Source organism: Schistocerca serialis, chromosome 9 (assembly GCF_023864345.2).
Source record: "Schistocerca serialis cubense isolate TAMUIC-IGC-003099 chromosome 9, iqSchSeri2.2, whole genome shotgun sequence".
NCBI classification, from domain to species: domain Eukaryota; kingdom Metazoa; phylum Arthropoda; class Insecta; order Orthoptera; family Acrididae; genus Schistocerca; species Schistocerca serialis.
This window is the reverse complement of record NC_064646.1, coordinates 161,708,042-161,724,563: the sequence shown is the minus strand read 5'-3', so window position 1 is coordinate 161,724,563 and position 16,522 is coordinate 161,708,042. Positions and strand designations below refer to the sequence as shown.

The window sequence follows — 16,522 nt, the reverse complement described above, 5'->3', positions numbered from 1 at the left end:
GTGCGATGGAGTCTTTCCATTGCGGTGGTGGGAGAGCACCATCATTCTGGTGCCAAAACCTGATAAAAATCCACTGGATGCGGATAGCTATCGGCCCATTAACCTCACCAACGTTCTCTGTAAGCTGCTGGAACTTCTGGTGCGTTGGATGGGTTGGGTCCTGGAGTCACATGGCCTACTGGCTCTATGTCAGGGCGGCCTCAGCCAGGATTGCCCTACCGTTGATAATCTTGTGTCCCTGGAGTCTGCCATCCGAACAGCCTTTTCCAGACACCAACACCTGATTGCAGTCTTTCTTTACTTGTGTAAAGCATACGGCATGCCCTGGTGACATATCCTTGCCACATCTTATGAGTGGGGTCTCCAGGGCCTGCTCCCGATTTTTATCCAAAACTTCCTGTCACTGTGTACTTTCTGTGTCCAAGTTGGTGCCTCCCATAGTTCCTGTATGCAGGAGAATGGCATTCTGCAGAGCTCTGTATTGAGTGCATCTCTAATTTTAGTGGCCATTGACGGCCTAGCAGCAGCTGTAGGGCCGTCAGTCTCCCCTTCTCTGTATGCGGATGACTTCTGCCATTCGTACTGCTCCTCCAGTACTGGTGTTGGGAGCAGTGCCTACAGGGAGCCATTCACAAGGCTCTAGCCCACAGTTTCCAGTTTTCAGCTGCGAAGTTGTCTCTCATGCACTTCTGTCGGTGTCGCAGAGTTCATCTGGAACCTGAACTTTACTCTAATGATGATCAACTCACTGTAATGTAGACATATCGATTCTTAGGACTGGTTTTTGACGCCCAGTTAAGTTCGCTACCTCACCTTCGTCAGCTTAAGCGGATGTACTGGCAGCACCTCAATGCTCTCTGCTGGTTGAGCAACACAAACTGGGCTGCAGATTGCTCTACACTGCTGCAGCTCTACAGAGCCCTTGTTTAATCCTGCCTTGACTATGGGAGTCTGGTTTATGGTTCAGCGGCACTGTCAGCATTGTGTTTGCTCGACTCCGTGCACGACTGTGACATTCGCCTAGCGACTGGAGTTTTTAGAATGACTCTGGTGACCAGAGTCCTGGTGGAGGCCAGAGTCCCTTCATTGCAGATCCGACTTGCACTACTGCTCGCCAGTTACGTTGCACACAGTCGTAGTTCTCAGAAGCATCCGAATTACCGTCTCATTTTTCAACTCATGGCAGTTCATCTCCCGCATCGGCAGCCCAGGTCAGGGCTCACGATTGCGGTTTGCGTGCGATCCCTTCTTTCCGAACTGAAGTCCTTCCCGTTACCGCCTCTACTTGAGGTCCATTCACGTACACCTCGGTCAAAGCTTCGCCTTGACCTTTCACATGGCCCTAAGGACTCAGTTAACCCTGCTGCTCTTTGCTGTCACTTTCTCTCGATTCGTGACGTTTTCCGTGGCTCTGAAGTTGTTTAGACTGATGGCTCGATGGTTGATGGTAATGTTGGTATCGCCCATGTCCACAGAGGCCATATTGAACAGCATTCCTGCAGTGTATTCACTGCAGAGTTTGTGGCCATATCTCGTGCACTTCAGTACATCAGTTCCTGTTCTGGTGAGTCGTTTCTTCTCTGTTCTGACTCCCTGAGCAGCTTACAAGCTATCGGCCAGTGCTACCATCGCCGTCCTTTGGTAGCGAACATCCAGGAATCCATCTCTGCCCTGGAATAGTCCTGTCATACAATGGTGTTTGTTTGGACCCCACATGTTGGAATCCAAGGCAATGAACTTGCTGGCAGGCTGGCCAAACAGGATACATGGAAACTGCTCCTGGAGATGAGCATCTCTGAAACTGACCTGCATTCTTTCTTACGCAGCAAGGAATGGCATAACAGTATGCACACTAAACTGCATGTCATTAAGGAGACTGCGAATGTGTGCAAGTCTTCCCTGTGGGCTTCCCACAGGGAATCAGTTGTCCTTTGTCTGCTCCGCTTTGGCCATCTGTGGCTCACAATGGTTACCTCCTCAGTTGCGAGAACCCACCTCGGTGTTGCTGTGGCTCCCAAATGACAGTCGTCCACCTCTTGCTGGACTGCCCACTTTTAGCCGCTCTGCGGCAGATTTTTTAACTTTCCCAGCACCCTGCCTTCAGTGTTTGGCGACAATGCCTCCACAGCAGCTTTAGTTTTACTTTTTATCTGTGAGAGATGGTTTTATACTTCTCTGTAGGTTTTAGCACATGTCCTTTGTCCGTGTCCTCCACCCTAGTCCTTATGGGGTGGAGGTTTTAATATGTTGCAGAGTGGCTGGCTTTCCGTTTTTATTCTCGTGATTGGCCAACCACCATAATCTGCTTTCATGTTTTACTCTTTTATGTTTCTAGTGTCTCTGTTGTTTTCTTGTCCTCTTTTGTCCCTTTTAGCGTTCGTTGCCTTCCGTTCGTTGTTGTGGTTTTTCCCTTCTTTTCGTTTTGTGTTATATGTTTCGTCAGTTTTATTCTCACACTTGTGGCATTGTTTCATTAGGAACAAGGGACCGATGACCTTGTATAGTTTGGTCCCTTCTCCCGCCTTTAAACCAACCAACCAGCCACACTACTAGCAGCAGCACAAGTGCGTGATTGGAGTGGGGGTAAGGAACTGACTGGGGTGTGGAGGGGGAGGGATAGTAGGGTGTAGGGGTGGCAGACAGTGTAGTGCTGCTAGGGAGTGTGCAGGGATGAGGTGGAGAGGATAGTGCAGTTATGTCCAGTTGGGAGGTTAGACATAGGGGAGGGGAGGGGAGAGGGGCAGTGGAAAAAGGAGAGAAATAGACTGGGTGTGATAGTTGAATGAGGGCTATATACAGCTGGAATGGGAGCAGGGAGGTTGGATGGGTGAGGACGATGACCAATGAAGATTGAGACCAGGAGGGTTACAGGAATGTAGGATATGTTACAGGGAAAGTTCCCACCTGTGCAATTCAGAAAGCTGGTGTTGGTGGGAAAGATCCATATGGTTCAGGCTCTGAAACAGTCGGTAAAATGTCATGTTGGCAGCATGCTCAGCAACCGGGTGGTCCACTAGTTTCTTGGCCTGTTTGTTGGTGGCCATTCATGCAGACAGCTTGTTGGTTGTCACGCCCACATAGAATGCACCACAGTCGTTGCAGCTTAACTTGTAGATCACATGACTGGTTTCGCAGGTAGCCCTGCCTTTGATGGGACAGGTGATGTTCCTGACCAGACTGGAGTAGGTGGTGGTGGGAGGATGTATGAGACAGGTCTTGCATTTAGGTCTATTACAGGGTATGAACCATGAGGTCAGTGTTGGGAGCAGGCATTGTGTAGAGATGGACAAATATATTGTGTAGGTTTGGGGGACAGCGGAATACCATTGTGGGAGGGCAGGACGTCTCTCATTTCAGGGTACAATGAGAGGTAGTTGAAACCTTGGCGGAGAATGTAATTCAGCTGCTCTGATCCTGGATGGTACTGAGTACAGAGTTAAAAGAGAAATGCTCCTCTGTGGCTGGACGGTGGAGCTTGGGGAGGTGGTGGGAGATAGGAAAGACAAGGTACGAGATATTCGTTTTTCTACATGGTTATAGTGCATTTAAAATTAGTTGCGACTTCTGATGTTTTGCTGACTGGATAGGGACATGACCCTGTTGCCCAGATAACACCAGTGGCGAGCCAGATCTCCCTACCACGCCGCCAGCGGATCGGCTGGTAACGAGCCCCTTTTGCCAGACCATGAATAAACGGCATGCGTTAGATGCATCGATGTTCGTCAGCTCCCGTTGTAATGTGTGTTGGCATTACATTAATAACAGTGCAGTACATCTGAATAAGAGGTTTTCAATAAGAGTATTGTCCGAGAACAGGTTCGTGGGCTGGGAAGATAAAGTTCTGCTGCAAAATATTCCTTGGAATTCTACGGTAGTAATGGATAAAACGCATTACCGCTCTGTTGTGATGCATAAAGCTCCTACAATGCATTGAAGGACAGTAGAATTAGTGAGTACAAAGAAATGTTCCAGCAGATAAAGGTGAACCTAGCATGTATAAGGCGAAGGTAATGAAACTTGTAGTGCTGTAGCCAAAACATCACACTATAGGGTAGATGAACTGGCTAACAGTAAACGGAATAGTTGAATCAGGCTTCCTCTGTCTCATGTTCATTAAAATCCCACAGAGTATATGGGCCTAGGTGAAAAGTAATGTGGCAGAAAACAAACAGTAGTTTACGCTCAGTGAGGTTGAAATGCTGACCAAAGAAGCCACTGTAAATCTTGCACAACAGGACTGGTCTTGATATGTCAGTCATACCGAGTCTACAGTTCAGGAGACATTGATTCATGGAGGACTGATGAGTTTTGACGAATACGTAACTTCTCTTCTTGCCATGTTAAAATCTGCTTCTTTTGTCCAAATGCAACAGAGTTCAGAAATATTCATCTCATTAACACTCCATTGCATTTGAAATTGCAACATAATCCTGAAATGGTGTATTATTACACTAACAAGTGAGTGCTAGTCTGGTCAACACTCCATTGCATTTGAAATTGCAACATAATCCTGAAATGGTGTATTATTACACTAACAAGTGAGTGCTAGTCTGGTCAGTAGCTTATGAAACAGCCCATTCTTAGTATAGAAATAAAATTTTAATTTCTTAACTTATATTGTCACAAAACCAATAGCATTTCTCATTTCACCAGCTAGCAATGGCTCTCAATAATTACATTACTTCATTCAAAAGATCTGTAGTCGTTTATTGCGGTAGATATGGAAGTCTATCATATCAATGATATGGCGAAACACTCTCATCTTTGCGTGCTATCATTTGACAAAATCTTGTTTGGATATCTCAGACTATTTATGAGATATGAGGGAGTAATGAATATTTTATTATAATTTTTTCCCTGACTCAGGAGTTTGTCACAGGGTGCTTTGAATACATTAATTTTTCTTGAAATTGAAAATGCAGTGATTACTTAAAAGTTTAAAGAATAATTCAATATATCATCCACACTTAATATGAAGCAACATGTAACCCATCACACACCAAACACCAATTCATAGCAATACCTATTTTTCGCTGCTAACTAAGAAGTTCTCGCAGTAGTTTTGACAATTAACGAAATGATAGCCAGTTCATCCTGAAGCTGGCGAATTAAACTGTAAGATGTGCGAGAATCAGTTTATTACCGAATAGTTTCTGTAAAAAGTTTGAGAAAGATTGCAGATTTATCAGCTTGCGCGGCTTTCTGTTCACTCTGTCTTGGGAGCCTGACAGGTCCCACACCTAGCAAGGCCTGGCATTATACTGTGGTCACTTGCTGATGTGTCCAGGACACACTAGCAACTACGCTTCTCTCCACTTGCTTTGTGCTGAACTGTCAAAGGTTGCAACTTATTTTAAACTCACTATAGGAGGATAATTAGTCTGTGAAGACCTCAGGAAGACCCTTGGTATATTTCGAGAGAGACCGCTCGTCACTGCAGATGTGACGACCACGGGTGGCTAGGCTGTATGGACGGAACTTCTCTGTATGGAGCAGGTGGCAGCCATCAAAGTGAAGGTATTGCTGGTGGCTAGATTTGATATGGATGGTGGTACTAATGTAGCTATCTTTGAGGTGGTAAACATCCAGGAAGGTGGCTTGTTGGGTTGAGAAGGACCAGGTGAAGTAAATGGGTGTTCTAACTCTTAATCCAGATTGCAAAGATGTCGTCAATGAATCTGAACTAAGTGAGTGGTTTAGATTCGATGTGTATGGGAAGGATTCCTCTCGATAGCTCATGAATAGGTTAGCATAGGATGGTGCCTATAGCTGTACCCCAGGTTTGTTAGTAGGTAATGCCTTCAAAGGAGAAGAAATTGTGGTTGGGGATATAGTTGGTCATGGCGACTAGAAAGGAGGTTGTTGGTTTGGAATCCATCGGGCATTGTGGTAAGTTGTGTTCAATAGCGGTATAATAACAATAATGTCGTGTGACGAGGGCCTCCCGTCGGGTAGACCGCTTGCCTGGTGAAAGTCTTTAGATTTGACGCCACTTCAGCGACTTGCATGCCGATGGGGATGAGTAGAGAGGTGGACTCTGGGGAGAGGTTTTGGTATGGGCCCAAGGATTTGAGCAGTGACTGGAGATTCTGTTGAACTTCTGGAATGGGGTCACTGTGGCAAAGTTTGTAGGTGGATGTATCTGACAACTGGCAGTCCTTCTTCCAGGTAATCCTTGTGGTTCAAAACAAGTGGTGGAGCCTTTGTCTTCAGGTAGGATTATAAGGTTGGGATCAGTTTTTAGATGGACTGTGATTCTTGTTGGTTTGCATGTTGATGGACTTGGGGAATGATGGTGAGGCAAGGTTCGTCGTTAAGAAATTCTGGAAAGTTAACAGGGGTGGTTTGGAGGCAGTGGGGGTAGATCACAGTTGGGTGGAGAAGTGAACGGTGTTAGGCAGGGTGCTACATTGGTCTTTGGTTGAGTCTGATTGGTAGGTTTGATGGTGAAAAAGTGTTTCCACTGTAGGGACCAGGAGGAGGAGAGATTTCAATATGGAAGAATAACAAGTACAGTAATGGAAGTTCTGGCTGAATGTGAATAATTTAGGAGTAAATGAGGCCACACAATGAACAGTAGTTTTTGACGGGCATACAAAAAAAGAATGAAAGCTTTGCTAGATTTCTGAAGATATCAGTGTTAGAGTGCATGCATGTGCGCACGCACTGCCAATGGTACACGGATTGTTTTTGAGAGATAGCAAAGTTTTCATTCTTTCTTTTGCACCTGGTATTTGATGACGTGTCTCCATGACTTGTAAATTATTTATAAGAATAACAAGGAGGTAGATAAAGTTCTAAACACCAGTAGTTATTGACTATTTTAATCCTGGTTGCTTCTCAGTCTCGCTCTTAACATACCTTCACATTCCTTCGAACATCTGGATTAATAGTACTTAGCGTGTAAATGTCAGGAGAAAATAAATGTACAGCACCAAGAAGATGCAATGAATGCAGTTCTTAAGCAACTAGTTCTTTAAATTTTAAAATTTCGTTTTGGGAATTAATTTTGATGCCTACCCTTCATAAGCTGCTGAAAAAATGGGTGCTAAAAGTTTGACTGATGCTGTGGTCTATAATTGTCAACTTGGTTACACAATTCCTGTTGGTTTCCAAAAGCAAGTTGCTGTTACAAAGCCTTCAATAACAGCTGTCTGTTGTACTTTGATAAAATCAAATCAGCAGTCCTCAGTTTAATCGTATTGAGGATTGTGTGTGTGTGTGTGTGTGTGTGTGTGTGTGTGTGTGTGTGTGTGTGTTTATTTTGGAAAGTCTTCTTTAGCAATTTATCTGCTTGATAGCTTGATAATTTACATTGTAGGAACAGGTTTGATGCATATACCACAAGGCAGTGCACTGTAAGTACTGAAAATAGAACAAACTTGCACTTTCATAAATGTTTAGCCATAGATTACTAAATTTATTTTTGCCAGCATATGAAGAAACCTACAGAATGCATGTAGTAATTGCCTAGGTTTTCGGCTTCCCAGCCATTGGCTGTTAGTACTTTCCTCGAACGGGGCTTGATTTTAGGAGTAAAAGTTCCTATTTAATTGGGTATGATGAACATCAGCTGATGTTTTCTCAGAAATGGGCAAAAATTGGGCCTTCTTTGAAGTCAAAAATGGACTCCATTGGTTGGCAATTTGAGATCCCCTGGCCTTAGTGTGGTATGCTGTGTTGAAATAAGTCTTGTTACAAGTTAGCAAAAAAGTGTTGCAATAGGCCTGGTCGAAGCTGCATTTGAATTTTAATGTCAGATGGCAGTCAAAACATGGCCAATATAAAAATTTCTCCCATTGGTCACTGATTTGGTGATTGTATCATGTCAGTATTACCCAGGGATGAAAACAAAAATTAATTTGTCAAGCAGTTTTCTTCATAGTTTAAGGAAACTTCAGTGTCTTCTGCAGTTGAATTTTCAGTGATTTTTAATCATTTATGAATACAAAGGTTGTAAAGATGTATTGGTTTCCTGTGACTGTCAGTTTGATAGTTCTTCATATGTAACATGCTATGTTGGGGTAGACAGAAGCGTCCGATCCCATGCGTCGGCTTTGACCCGTGACGTAAGGGTGTTGTCGTGTGTGACGTCATGACGGCGCGGAGTTTGGTTTGAGTGTGGCTGTCTCCAGTTCTGTTTTATCTTATTTTATTTACTTTTCTGATCTGTTCGTTCTATCTCGTGAGATTTTTTTAAATTTAAAAACACTTATTACTTATTTTAATTATCTGTTTCCTCGAATTTCTGTTTTAGTTTATTATATTTATCTTTCTGATCTGTTCATTCTGTCCCGTGAGATTTTTTTTTTTAAAGACAAAAAACACTAATCAGCTACTGAAGCATCTTTATCTTCTATGGGTTGCAGGGGGACCCCTGGGGAGGTGGGTGGGTATTCATGCATGGCTGTCTTCACTTACACGTTGTAGCTACGCAAGGCGTCTAAATTTGTTTATATTTAGTTTGCCCCCCACCCAAAACACCCCATTTCCCGCGCTTGTCCCGTTAGTGTCATTAGGCGTCTTGTGGAAAGTGTGTGTGTGTGTGTGTGTGTGTGTGTGTGTGTGTGTGTGTGTGTGTTTTTGTTTCCGCCATATTTGTGACGTCATGGGTCAAAGCAGACGGGTGGGATCGGACGCTTCTGTATTTCCCTATGTTGGAAGGAGTGTATGTGATAATCTTTCCTGTTCCAAAATCACTTGGCAACAAAACTGTGACTGAGGAGATTCATTGTATATGTTGTAATTGTGCTCATTGTGATATGGTTGTGGTTTTTAGGTATATCACAAGTTGTCACTTTCTCTGTACATAATTTCAACAACTTCCCTAGTTATGCTGATCAAATGTCAAGTGCAAATATCCTTACTCACTATTCAGTCTCCAATCAAATAGAGAACTGTAAATTGTCACCAAAGTTTTCCAATGCTGTTGAACAATAATGCATTTGAATTTCTGCAAACTTTTATTGTTGGGCAACACCAAGAAAAATATTGAGGGAGAAGTCACGGTGATCAGTGTTTGGTTAGTTGTAACAGCAAGAAATGAGTGTGCCTGACAAGACAGCTTGGGAAGTTATTGAAGTGATCTCACTGCAAATGCAGAAACTTGTAAATCATAAATTTCACTGAGAATCCCAGAAAGACTACAATTATGTAGTATGTAGCAGAGTTCTTTAAATTAAAAACTGCCTCCTGCCTGCAATTGACAAAAAGTGTAAATATGATCCCATTCCAAATTTCACTGTGGAAAAAGATCTTGTAGGTGCAATCGGATGGGAGTATTTTCTGCTTCCCTGGATTAATATTTTAATTTTATATTGTTCTTAAAAAGCTCTTTAAAGTGTGTTCTTTTACATTTATGGGGTGAAGCACAAAATGCCTTCACCTAAAATAACTTTAAGCTGAGTGGAGACATTTGTTTTATATAGTTAATTATGCAAATCACGATGCGAAGCACGTTCCATGAGATTGAGCGGAGAGCACCTAGAGGCAGGTCAGGGTCAGATGCGCAAAAACCGTTGTACCATGTGACACTCGGCCAATCATGCACCAATGACATTCTTGTCTTCGTTGCATGTGGGTCATGCTGTGCTCGGAAGTTCTGTTCATTGCAGTCAGTGTTGCGTGCTGAGTGGTGACTGCCTTCATATTGTTCATTATGAGTGATGGTAAGCAATCATGCCAAGTGCTGCACAAACAAGCAAGAAAAATAGTGTTCCCTATGTAGCGATACTTTGAGACAGTCTTCCACTGAATCCACACTGGCGCAGGGCATGGGTCGTGCCGTTGCCAAATTCCAGGAGCAGACAGCTGAGACCTGTGGTGTTGGTTTGAGGAATGTTCAGGGAATGTCCAGGGAATGTCCAGCGAAGCTGAGACGTCTGTGCATGCCTGCGGCTCAGCTGTTTTCAAATCACCAGGGAAGCAACACAACTGCAGAAAAGAAGTGGGTGAGCTAGACGATTTTGCGAAAAATGTTTCGTGGCACATAGTGTTCTGCATGTATGCTAAGACGAGTATCCAACAGCAGAGAAACTAGTTCCGCATACGAAAGAAGCTGAAAATTTTAACAAAAGGAAATGGACCATGTTGAGGATTCTGAAAGACATGGTGGTTCAGGTATCAGAAAACAATGATGGTAGGAAATCATTAATGAAACGAAATGATATTGTTGCTGCAGGGACTGTGTTTTTTAGAACAATGCAGGAGATCAGAGAAGGTGGCAAATCACAAATTTATTACTTAGATAAAACTTTCGTTAATCAGAACCACACCAGGGCTATGTGCTGGAAAATGAGTGATGGCTATGGTGGGGTAAAAGTTCCTGTTGGTAAGGGTAATAGAATTATAGTTCTTCATGTCGGATCAGCAGATACTGGCTTTATTCCCCAGGATAATCTGATTGTTAAGGTCTTAAAGGCTAAGACTTCTGAAGATTACCGCTCTGAAATGCCGTACAGCGTCTTCAAAAGGTGGTTTACTCAACAGTTGTTGCCGCATATTCCTGTGTCTCCAGTTATAGTTGTGGACAATGCGAGCAACCACTTGGTGAAAGTGAACAAACCTCCAAATATGCACTCCAAAAAGACAGACATTGTTGCATGGTTGTCATCTAATGGAATACTTTGTAACTTGTCACATGCCTGAGCAGAATTTCTGGTTCTTAACAATGCAAGCCTGCAGACATAGTTTGAGGTAGATAAAATTGCAAAGTGGTATGGACACTGTATCATTAGATTACTCCCAGACCATTGCTATTACAACCCAGTTAAGTTGGTATGGGCTCGGTTCAAAGCATATATTGCGGAAAAGAATAATAAATACAAAATTGCAGATGTGAGAGACTTGCGCATGATGCAATAGACAACATCTCAACATCTGCATGGGCAGCTTGCTTAAGACACACAGAAAAGCTGCAATATGTAGGTTACAACAGGGAAATTGGCAGGGACTTGATTATGGAACCATTTGTCATAAATCTTGCGTAGTCAGATTAGTCTACGTTAGACAGCGAAGACGATGGCGTGGATTTGTTGCCCTCTAAGTGGCAGGCCTCGTGTGAGTGATGCAACTGTTAATCTTGTTCTGTAATCATTTCAATGGAGTCAGTCTAAATAAACTCGTGAACTTCAAATACCGCAAGCAAGTGTGGTGAAGATTCTTCATGAAAGTCTTAGGTTGCGTGCTTACAAAGTGCAAATCGTGCAGGGCTTGCAACTGAATGATTTGCCGTCACATGCTGAATTTGCGACTGAGATTCTCAACAGGATTGATAGCATTAACGATTATTTAAATTGCATATGCTTTACCGATGAGTCCACCTTTTGTGTCAGTGGAATGGTAAATAGGTGTAATGTCCATATATAGGGGTTCAGTCTCCACGTCTACTGTACACTTACAGCGAGACAGCGAAAAAGTGAATGTTTGGTGCAGCCACATGCACAGCAAGGTTTTTGGTCCGTTTTTCTTTGCGAAAAATTCATTACCGCTAACATTTACTTAGACATTTTGCGACAGTTCATTGGCCCACAGTTAGAAGAATATCGACCATGGATAATTTTCCATCAATTGCGACACCTGAGGAGGCAAAGGTACGTTATTAACAGAATTGAGTTCAGTTGTTTGGCCAGTTTCTACAGTATATTTTAAGATTCTGTTACCCTAATGAACTACCATTGAAAATTACCAATTAGTGTAACAGTGTCACTTTATCTCCCCCCCCCCCCCCCCCCCCCACACACACACACACACACACACACACACACACACACACACACTGGGCTTTGATAGTGCGTGATTTCCTGGTTGAAACATTTCTGCATCGGTGGATTGGAAGAAATGCTCCAACACCCTGGGTAGCCCGGTCTCCAGACATTATGCCCCTTCTGGGGCTATATCAGGGACAAAGTCTTTGTCACACCAGTTGCTGATGTTGACAAACTGAGGGCTAGGATACAAGCTGCTGTGGGTACTTTGACAGAACACGTTACAAAACACCTGGCGTGAACTGGAATAGATCCTCTGAGCTACCAAGGGAGCACTCATTGAGGGTTACTAATGTAAGTGGTCTTAAAAAATTAGTAACACTACGTATAAAGCAGCATCAAATGTAAAATATTATGTCAAATGGTTATTCTGTAATAAATTGTTATAATCAGGGCAAGACTTTGTGCTCACCCTGTATTTAAGAATTACCTTCACATTGTTGATTAGCTTTATCACCAGTGCTTTAAAAAGGACAGTTATAATGTAGCAACTTCGACAGTGTTATTAACTGGAGATAATGCCTTAACTGCTAATAATTGTTGAATAAACTTATATTTTACATGGATTCAAACGTTTTCAGATGTGGTGACAATTGAAAAGACTGGAGAGTTTTTCCGTCTAATTTATGATGTAAAGGGCCGTTTCACAATTCACAGAATAACACCTGAGGAGGCAAAGGTACGTTATTAACAGAATTGAGTTCAGTTGTTTGACCAGTTTCTAAGTATATTTTAAGATTCTGTTACCCTAATGAACTACCATTGAAAGTTACCAAGTAGTGTAACAGTGTCACTTTATCCTCCAGCACATTAAAAATATTATCCCAGGATAAAAGAATATTTAATGCATTGTGTGCAGGTTTGAAGTGCAGTGGTGCATTGAAGTAAGAGGTTGAAAGAAATACTCAATCAGAATTTTAAATGTGATTCTTAAGACTAATTTTGTATCTCTAATGACATCACTGAAATGATATACACCTCTTTTCTTCGTTTAACCTCTCATTTGAGGGATGGGTGATAGGTGGGCACCATTAAGACTGGCCATTCATTCTAGGCACATAGTTCAAAAAATATATTTGTACAAGAAAAGATGACAGGTTCATTGCCTGATTAAAAATGCTGGTATGAGAAGAGAAAGGAAGAAACCAGTTTTAAATGTTCTGTGCAGTAGTATATAGCATGTCAGGAGTACACATTGTATTGGATGTGTTTTGAAGAAAGTTATTGTCCTTAACTATCCAATCATTTCAACAAGTTATGCATGTGACTCTAATCCAGTTATATAAAAATTTGACAGGGGAAGAGGTACACATGTTCACTGCTTACCAAATGTGCTCAGTGTGCTTTGTTGGCATTGTAAATGGCGGATTATTGGTACAGAGATCTTCAGGATGAAAATTCTTGAAATTTCACAAAATCTCTAGGAACTGAACTCCAGATAATGAACTCATCACTAGGCAAGTGGTCAGTTTTTTATGGCTAAATACCTTACTATTTTTTGTGTCACATACGGACTTGGTGATGGACAGTAATTCCATTAGATGTTGTGAATAAAGTTAATAAGGGAGTAAATCTATCATGAGGCTGTTCAACCATTTAAAGAGCTGTTCTGAGGTTGAGTGGGTGCCATTTAATATCCTTATTGCATGAAACATAGTTTACTCAGTGATTAGTTGCTTCAGAACATGCCATAAACTGTTCAGTAAATTAGGAAAAGTAAATGAGTGTAATTTTCTGTTGTAAAACTTACTACCTGCAGTGCAAAAAAAAAAAAAAAAAATTCAAAAGCTTATGGGTATGCAGTTTAGATTCTGCTACTCAAAATGAGCTCATTTAATCCATCCTGTTATATCAATGAGGATACTACAGGCACCGCTTTGAACTTTTGTGAAAGTGCACTTACTCATCTGAGAAAAAGTAGAACTTAAATTTGTAATATTTCAGTAATTATTTTTGCTAAATGTCATTTTCATTTTCAGTATAAATTGTGCAAAGTGAAGAGGGTGCAGACTGGTCCTAAAGGTATCCCATTCTTGGTGACCCATGATGGACGTACCATCAGGTACCCAGACCCTGTTATAAAAGTTAATGACACAGTTCAGCTGGATATTGCTTCAGGAAAAATAATGGACTTCATAAAATTTGACTCAGGTGAGAATTAATCGTAGTAATATAACTCAGTATTGTTTGGTAACTTCAGTGATTAGCAATATTCGTCGGAATAGTGACAGGTAATGACTTGTTACAGAGTTTAATCTTCAGAGTTTTTCAATATACACCATGATGAAAGTGCCTGGCTCAGATTCAGCACACGGATAATTTTTCTGTATGTGAAGAAATAAGTGCAAGTAAATATGGCAAAAGCTTCAGTCCTCAGATTCGTCGGTGCAATTGACCTCTCATTCTGCAAAAATTCTGAAATTTTCCTACTTCGCAAGAAAAATGTCTGCTTCCTTTTTAATGTAAAAGTATTCACAAAAGATATCACCACCCACTAAGAAACAAAACATTGGATTTTAATATAGCAAACAAACAGTCTGGGTTCACAAGTAGCACAGTGGCCCATTTTCAGGTCACAAACAAAACTAAAGAAAAGATTGAAAAGTATGAATTCCAAATGGTTCAAATGGCTCTGACAAGGGAACCTCCCCATCGCACCCCCCCCCCCCCCCCCCCCCCCTCAGATTTAGTTATAAGTTGGCTCAGTGGATAGGCCTTGAAAAACTGAAAACAGATCAATCGAGAAAACAGGAAGAAGTTGTGTGGAACCGTGAAAAAATTAGTAAAATATACAAAATGAGTAGTCCATGTGCAAGAAAGGCAACATAAAGGTAAAAGTGAGCTCAGGAGCGCCGTGGTTAGCGTGAGTAGCTACAGAACGAGAGGTCCTTGGTTCAAGTCTTCCCTTAACTGAAAGTTTACTTTCTTTATTTTCGCAAAGTTAAGATCTGTCGGTTCGTTCATTGACATCTCTGTCCACTGCAATAAGTTTAGTGTCTGTTTTGCGACCGCACCCCAAAACCGTGCGATTAGTAGACGAAAGGACGTGCGTCTCCAATGGGAACCTAAAACATTTGATCGCGAGGTCATAGGTCAACCGATTCCTCCACGGGAAAACACGTCTGATATATTCTATACGACACTGGTGGCGGCATGTGCGTCACATGACAGGAATATGTTGTCGACCCACCTAACTTGTACACTTGGCGAATGGGTATAAAGATTCTTCTGCCTTGCCTGATTTAGGTTTTCTTGTGGATGTGATAATCATTCCCAAAAAAATGATGAAAACATAAGTTTGTCACATAAACTGAAAATAAAAAATGAAAGTTTTCACTTGAGGGAAGACTTGAACCAAGGACCTCTCGTTCCACAGTTGCTCACGCTAACCACGGGACCACTGTGCACGTGGAATAATATTGTCCTTGATGTTGCCTATCTTGCACATGGACTACTCAATTTGTATATTTTGCTAATTTTTTCATAGTTCCACACAACTTCTTCCTGTTTTCTCGATTGATCTGTGTTCAGTTTCTCAAGGCCTATCCACTGTGCCAACGTATAACTAAATCTGAGGGGGGTGCGATGGGGCGGTTCCCTTGTGAGCACTGTGGGACTTAACATCTGTGGTCATCAGTCCCCTAGAACTTAGAACTACTTAAACCTAACTAACCTAAGGACATCACACACATCCATGCCCGAGGCAGGATTCGAACCTGCGACCGTAGCAGTCGTGCGGTTCCAGACTGTAGCGCCTAGAACCGCTCGGCCACATCGGCCGGCTATTAATTTCACATTGACTGGGTTTTGTACATGTTGAGAACTGTTGTGCAGTTTAAACAGCCTGTGCTAACAAACCTAGAGAACCACAATTTTTCTGATTGCTAGAGGAGTGTTCATAGCTCCTAAACTGAAAGGAATACTGGTCAATGGAATGTACCAGAACCCTCCTTGTATGTTAACAATTTACCGTTTGCTTTTATTTGTACACTGAACTTCAGTTGGTGTAATTCAATAGAGCAGGTTTGAAACTAAGCATAAAATGATTTATTAGAAAACAGGAAATTAGTGAATTGGATAAATATTAGTAATTTCTAGGAAAGACCTGAAATGGATCAGAAAAATGGAGTTGAAGACATAGTTATGACTAATGCAAAGGAAAGACAGTTGGATAGGATGTGTACCAAAGTGAACCCCATGATATAATCGGATACTTGTATAGAACCTTAACCATGTAGTAGCAGCACCAGTGTGGCATAAAACTAATAACATGTGCAAAGATTACACACATTCTCTATTACATGTTTGGAAGATGCCGTTTTAATGCGACAGTTGCCAACTTTTTGTCATAAGCCTCCACAGTGGCACTGTAAACCTTTTAATATTTCTGTGTGTTGTTGTTGTTGTTGTGGATGTTGTGGTCTTCAGTCCTGAGACTGGTTTGTTGCAGCTCTCCATGCTCATCATTTAACCATACAGTAAAGCTGCATGCCCTCAGGAAAAATTACGGCTGTAGTTTCCCATTGCTTTCAGCTGTTCACAGTACCAGCACAGCAAGGCCATTTTGGTTAGTGTTAAAAGGCCAGATCAGTCAATCATCCAGACTGTTGCCCCTGCAACTACTGAAAAGGCTGCTGCCCCTCTTCAGGAACCACACGTTTATCTGGCCTCTCAACAAATACCCCTCCGTTGTGGTTGCACCTACGATATGGCCATCTGTGTTGCTGAGGCACGCAAGCTTCCCCACCAATGGCAAA

At 42.1% G+C, this 16,522-nt stretch overlaps 1 protein-coding gene and 1 non-coding gene across 2 annotated transcripts in view; both read left to right on the top strand.

The window, feature by feature from the left end:
* LOC126419093 (40S ribosomal protein S4) overlaps positions 1-16,522 on the top strand; it is a 32,866-nt gene that overhangs the window by 8,316 nt on the left and 8,028 nt on the right. Inside the window, exons 3-4 of the mRNA XM_050086190.1 lie at positions 12,347-12,444; positions 13,745-13,916. Coding sequence (XP_049942147.1) covers positions 12,347-12,444; positions 13,745-13,916 — 270 coding nt within the window. The remainder of the gene's footprint in view (positions 1-12,346; positions 12,445-13,744; positions 13,917-16,522) is intronic.
* Positions 7,721-7,856, top strand: LOC126420182 (small nucleolar RNA SNORA16B/SNORA16A family). Its single transcript, XR_007576044.1, has one exon. It is a non-coding gene; the product is annotated as a small nucleolar RNA SNORA16B/SNORA16A family (small nucleolar RNA).